The sequence below is a fragment of the Camelina sativa genome, chromosome 20, assembly GCF_030686135.1.
Source record: "Camelina sativa cultivar CO46 ecotype springtype chromosome 20, ASM3068613v1".
Lineage (NCBI taxonomy): Eukaryota > Viridiplantae > Streptophyta > Magnoliopsida > Brassicales > Brassicaceae > Camelina > Camelina sativa.
In genome coordinates, this window is record NC_141899.1 from 20,570,605 (window position 1) to 20,578,131 (window position 7,527).

Consider the following 7,527-nt stretch of genomic DNA (forward strand, 5'->3'; position numbering starts at 1 on the left):
CCATAGAATGACTAACTCCGCACTACTCACTACGAGCCTAATGTAATATCATTACTACTCGCATTATATCTACTAACACACAAGTCAATCAAGCAATGACAAGATTAACTAAGAACGATCGATCTATCAATCAAACAAACAAACAAACAAACAAACAATGAATCAATCAACATGAAACAATTAAACAAAAATATACACAATGCCCAATTATCATGCCAATAAATATGAATTATTGACCATGAACAACCAAGCATTATAACGCCTATACCAACGATAGCCTAACCTCAATATTTATTGCATAAGCAATTACGATAATTAAATTCTCACATCAAACAATAGATCTTGGAACCATACTAAGTATAGTTCCTAAACCTCACACAAACAACACAATCTTAAAATAAATCAAGCAAAGATGCTAAATCTAAACCAACCAATCAAATCGATTTCACGTAGAAACGTAGATCTAACTATCATGCATAATTTACAGAAGTATAAACATGCAACCTCAGCCTAAACTCATATACAAAATAAAATCCTAGTCATGTGCTACTACATATGCGTTGGTACTCACCTTGGCCTTAACATCGAGAAAACGACATTCTACCCTTGTTTGCCTATTGATCTCGATCCAATTAGCTTTCTCCAACAATGAATCTAAGCTTTGGACCAAACCAAAAACTTTAAAAAATATTCTAAGAATAATAAAAAACTAAGGGCATAACTTACTTACCGGATACCCATCCACGACTCTCGACTCAACCAATTTCTACCTGACTCATCTTCGCAAGCTTCTCGAACTAGCTATCGGTCTAACTAACTACCTAAGGTGGGATTTTTGGTCTGGTGATGAGAAATAATGAATGGATCTCGTGGCTTTATATAGGGAGAGGAGACTTAGTGCCCAAGCTAATCCAAGCACGAGGTGGAAGATATGCTTTATCCAAAAGCTTATCTAGTTTTATGTTTATACTTTTCTAAACTCAAGTTTATGTCCACTTATGCTTAACACTCGCCTTCCTCATCCAAGAATGTGGTACAACATGGACAACACACTCAAAGCTGGTGACATAACTACTTGCACCACAAGCACCTCCATGACAAAGCAGTTTCTCGGCCAAAACTGAATCGAGAATTCTTCGACCAATTTTTACGGCTAAACTCATGTAATGTGGTTTGTGCTTAACCACTTACTAAACATTGTTGTCTCCGTATCCAAACCCGTTCAATCTTCGCTCGCTTATCTCGGCCATAACAGCTCCTTCTCGGTAAAACTAGTTTTTCTCTGATAAAAACTAGTCACTTCCACAAACTCTGAATATTCCTCGGCAAACTTGATATTTCCCTTGATCAAAATGCACCTCTTGACTGAACTTGATAGCTTGTTGATAACCACTCAATAATTGATGGATCTTGTCCTTTGATCAACTAACGTTGATGTTGTTGATAGCATATCAACCAAATGTTGGCCCTTCCGATAATTGTTTCGGTCATGTCTTTTGACTGAGTACTTAACATCTTCTGGTAGCCTTACTGCCCATTGCAACTAGTAGCCGGTCCTTCCCTTCTCGATACTTGACATTAGCCGATAGAAATCTTAACTCACTCACGATATGATATAAAAAATCAATTCAACCATTTTTCTTCGATCAATCCTTCGAATAAGGCTTGGTATACTAACGAACCTATCAAATTTTTCTTTTCGAATTTTTTTCCAACTCTTGGTCGCACAACAACATTCGCGACCTTCCGTCCGTATACTTGATCAAATTCAGGGGTATTACACTTGCCCATCCAAGAACACAGAGGATCTTGCCTCCCGCGACTCGAACGACACCCGACCGCTCTTTGGGATCTCCTTTGATATTGGCCTCTCTGTGTACTCCGGGGTAATGAAGCAATGAGTTGTTCCAGAATCTTTTAAGACGTGGGACTTAAACCCGCCCACCAATAAGGTATCTACACAAACTTCATGTGTTAAAAACCTAGCAACACAGTCCATCTACAGTGAACTCAAACCACAAATGTTGCAACGATTGATTTAACATGCCTGAAGGCTTCTCATAAGCCTCAAAATATGGGCCTGCTCGCCCTCCATGGCTTAGTCCCACACACACACACACAAAATCATTTTGCTTTGTCTCGAAGATGATGTTCTAGGACTTCATGTCACACAAAATTGACTAACTCACATGATCAACCAAAGCATGCAATCTAAACATCAACAACGCAAATAACAATGAACCCAAACCTAGAACTGTAAGGGGCTCTAATACAAAACTGAAACGACCCCTATCTATTTAAAAAATATATATATATTTAGTGATCTCATACTCACTAACATCCAAAAAACAATCAGCTCAGATAGTGGATTTAACTGAACATTAAACCAATGGTACTCCAATAAACTAAATAGCCAATAAACCAATGATTTAACAATAGTCAATATTCAATAACCACCAATGTCATAAAGAAAATAACCAGCATCCTAATATCATCCTAATGGCACAACTCTAGCAACCTTACAGAAGCAAGAGACCAAGCAAACGAGCCACTAGAACATCCACCTTTTCATCTTATTGATTCTATGATCACAATTTGCATTTACCTGCACCACAAATAACAATTGAGATGCATGATCATCATCACAAATACTAATAGAAGCAATCCTCCCTTTTACTGAGTTATACAGATAAGCAATGGAGAATCTCCATACAACATACAACAAACACAATCAAAACAAAACGACCCGACCGGTTTTTTTATTTTTAATAAATAATAAGTATAAATATAATAATAATAATAATGTAAGCTAATTGTCCCATACCTACTAGCCACCTAACCACAACTACACCGAAACAACAGAAATAAATAATAACAATAAATAACCAATAATCCAATAACAATTATTAAATAAACGGTATTATTCCAAAACCATAAACCAACAATCCAAGCAACAAGAATCATAGAACCAGCATCCTAACCATATTCTAATGACTCAAATCTAGCGACCACAAACACAAATTGAGATGCATGAGTATTTTACTATTTTATAAACACTCAGTGAGGCAATCCTCCCATCCACTGGGCTATACACACAAGCAATTGAGATACTCTAACCATCAAACAACAATCAACAAACAAACCAGGAACTGCATCGACCGACACCAACCATGCATCGACCGACACCAACAGGGGTTGCATCGACCGACACAAGCTTGCATCGACCGATGCAAGACTAACCTGCATCGACCGATGCAAGACTAACCTGCATCGACCGATGCAAGACTAACCTGCATCGACCGATGCAAGACTAACCTTCACCTCTTGAGGTCACGGTACATCTTAGTCACTCCTGGATGAATATAAAACATGCTCGTGTGAGCCTCCCTCAGGATCTCCTGCCTTAAATCCTCCTCAATCTCTACTGCAGTCTCAACTAGCTCTGCACGCGTAACATAACTCCGCCCTCGGCAATGGACCCTCAAATCATCACGAAGGGCCCTCATGAACCTCCTGATGAGCTCCTCAGACTCCATCGCCCGACCCCTATAAGAAATAAGTCAACTGAACTCTAAGTGCAGCTCCCGTACTGACCGAGTCCCCTGAGATAACTGAAGGAACTGCACCTCCAACTGGTCTAATGCCTCCCTAGGAAAGTACTTGCAGTTGAAATCCTCCACGAAGTCAGCCCAAGTCATCTCCCTCTGCACTCTCCTAGCAGCCACTGATCTCCACCACACCTGAGCATCACCAATCAGGTTGTGGACCCCTATGTCCACCCAGAACTCCTTTGGACATCTGAGAGTCTGGAAGTTACGTTTCATACTCGTCCTCCACGCATCTACAGTAGTAGGATCCGTACCACCCAAAAACCGTGCAGTATCAATGTTATGCATCTCCCTTAGTATAGACACATAACGAGCATGAGCTCTCACATCCGCAGCCACTGGCTGCTGCTCCTCTGCCAACAATGGTGGCACGACCTAAGCCTGAGCCGGTGCCACTGCTGGCAACCGCTCCAATAACTGTGCTAACAAGCCCGCAAGATCAACGCCTCCTCCAGGGAATCCACCGACTGGAACTCCCACACCTAGAACCCTAGCATCTCCGGCCACTCGAGGACCAACACCGCCCTCACCGGCCACACTCATGGATCCCTCCTGAAGGCTTTGCGACTTGCCAACACCCTCAGCTGTCACACTCTGGTCCACAGTATCACTAACTGCTGGGCCTCTGCCCCTACCAAGACCACGACCGCATCCACTACCAGCAACAACATCAACTCTAGCCATCTGCACTACTATGAAAAGAAGGCTAACCAAGCAATTATATAGAACACAAAAACATAAACTCACTGTTGAATCACACAATTGGCTCGAAGAGGATGTTTTAGGATTCCATGCCACACACAATTGACTAACTCACATAATCAATCAAAGTATGCAAATCCCAAACATCTACAGCACAAAGCCTAGTGAATCCAAACCTAGAAGCGTAAGGGCTATAATACCAAACTGAAACGACCGACCCATTTTTAAAAATAAATAATAAATAGAAATATTATCATAATAATAATAATAATAATAATAATAATAATAATAATAATAATAATAATAATAATAATAATAATAATAATAATAATAATAATAATAATAATAATAATAATAATAATAATAATAATAATAATAATAATAATAATAATAATAATAATAATAATAATAATAATAATAATAATAATAATAATAATAATAATAATAATAATAATAATAATAATAATAATAATAATAATAATAATAATAATAATCTAAGCTAGTGTTCCCATACCAACTAGCCACCTAACCACAACCACACCAAAACAGCGGAAATAAATAATACCAATAATAATCAATAATCCAATAACCAGTATTAAATAAACGGTATTAATTCCAAAACCATAAACCAACAATCCAAGCAACATGGATCATTGAACCAGCATCCTAACCATATCCTAACGACTCAAATCTAGTGACCTAGCAAGCCAGAACATCCAATCGAGTCCCTAGAACATCTTCCTTTTCATTGCCTTGATTTCACGATCACACTTTGCCTTTACCTGCACCAAAAACACAAATTGAGATCCATGAGTAATTGATAAACATTCAATGAGGCAATCCTCCCATCCACTGGGCTATACACACAAGGAATTGAGATACTCTAACCATCAAACAACAATCAACAAACAAACCAGGAACTGCATCGACCGACACCAACCATGCATCGACCGACACCAACAGGGGTTGCATCGACCGACACAAGCTTGCATCGACCGATGCAAGACTAACATGCATCGACCGACACTAACACTGCATCGATCGACGCGATGCTCAACATTGTACAAAATCCCTAATTGCATCGACCGTCGCCTCCACATGGCATCCACCGACGCTCCTAGGTCAAAACGCGCCGTCCTCGCATTGCATCGACCGACGCACGTGCCGAGCATTGTTTTCCCCAAAACTTCTCGCCGGATCTCCATTCCTACAACAATCAAACTCAATCCCAAGCCACAAGAAAGCATCACAAAGCCCTAAACAACGTTCTAACAAGCTAAACAACACATAAACAAGCAGATCAGAGAAATCTCAAGGTTATCTCTACAGGAACCGCCCCAAACTCCCAAAATATTACCAAGAACACTTAGAACTCTTTGTCTCTTTTCTTTTCTCTCAAAAAAAGGCCAAACTCGGCCAAACCCTTGAGTTTCTGCTTTTATAAGCGATTCCAGGGTTTTTCTAACCCTAAAACGCAACGCTTAACTAAAATTCGTCCGCACATAATCGACCTTGCATCGACCGATGCACATAATGGATGTTACACAAACCAAGAACAAGGAACAAAGCCTCAGCCGCCTGCTGACAGAGTGGTGTTGACCGCCACTTGCTCGACATCTCCAAAATCCTTAATTAGTGTTGTCTGACACCTCCACATGGTTTCGATCAACACTAGTAGAATCCTCGCAGCGTCCTCACATTGGTGTCGATCGATACTTATGCCGAGCATCATTCTCCTTTGATATCCATCCTATATCTCCAACTCCAATCACCTCTCACTCGTCCAAGACATCCAAAAGAGTGAAACCAAGCAACAGATTGTATACATATTTTACAATGATGTATACATATTTTGGTTCCTTATTTTATAAGGAGATAAATAAAGAGGTTGGGTGAACTCATGTATTGTCCTTTTTAGAAAGGACATTTTTTGGGTTCACCCCTTGGGGTGAACCTCTCTTATTCACCCCCTCTTAATTAAGGAAACAAATTATTAATTAAAGAAAAAAAAATCTGTATATTATTCATTTTTAATTATAAACATTATATTATAGTTTTTAATTATAACATCTAAATCCAAGTTATATTTTTATAAATCCAAACCGACATATAATTGTGTTTAATTGTGTAATTTAAACCCTAACTACTCTTTTATAAACCTAAATTAAAATTTTTTAATTGTAAAATCTAAATCCTAACCACTCTTTTATAAACCCAAACCGACATATAATTTTCTTTAATTGTAAAATCTAAACCCTAACTACTATTTTATAATCCTAAACCGAAATATATATTTTTTTGATTGTAAAATCTAAACCCTAAACCCTAACCACTCTTTTGTAAACCCAAACCGATATAATTTCATTTAATTATAAAATCTAAACCCTAAACCCTAACCCTTCTTTTGTAAACCCAAACCGACATATAATTTCGTTTAATTATAAAATCTAAACCCTAAACCCTAACCACTCTTTTGTAAACCTAAACCGACATATAATTTCGTTTAATTATAAAATCTAAACCCTAACCACTATTTTGTAAACCCAAACCGACATATAATTTCGTTTAATTGTAAAATCTAAACCCTAATCACTATTTTGTAAACCCACACCGACATATAATTTTGTTTAATTGTAAAAACTACACTCTAATCATTTCTTTATAAACCAAACCGACATAATTTCCTTATTAAAAAATCTACAAATTTTGTTTCCTTAATGTTTTGTCTTTTTATTTTAATTTTGATTTATTTTATTAAATATGATATGACATGACGGTTTTTTGTATTTTGATTGGTTAATTAAGAGGGGGTGAATAAAAGAGGTTCACCCCTAGAGGTGAACCCAAGAATTTTTCTTTTAGAAATACCTTTTTTATTATACAAAATAACTAAATTTTAAAGGAACAATACTTGGGTTCACCCCTAGGGGTGAACCTCTTCATTCACATCCTTATAAAAAAGGAAATAAAATATGTATACATTATTATAAAATTAAAAACTTAAACCGCTCTTTTATAAACCCAAACCGACATATAATTTCGTTCTAATTATAAAATCTAAACCCTAACCATCTCATTTGTAAACCCAAACTGACATATAATTTTGTTCTAATTGTAAAATCTAAATCCTAACCATCTCATTTGTAAACCCAAACTGACATATAATTTTGTTTTAAATATAAAATCTAAACCCTAACCATCTCATTTGTAAATCCAA

The 7,527-nt window shown here is 37.4% G+C and overlaps 1 protein-coding gene across 1 annotated transcript in view; it reads right to left on the reverse strand.

The window, feature by feature from the left end:
* Window positions 1-3,983: 3,983 nt before the first annotated feature.
* The window catches only part of LOC147919206 (uncharacterized), a 5,061-nt gene continuing 1,517 nt past the window's right edge, over window positions 3,984-7,527 (reverse strand). The window contains exon 2 of the mRNA XM_087503892.1: window positions 3,984-4,314. Within this exon, the coding sequence (XP_087360018.1) occupies window positions 3,984-4,314 (331 nt within the window). The remainder of the gene's footprint in view (window positions 4,315-7,527) is intronic.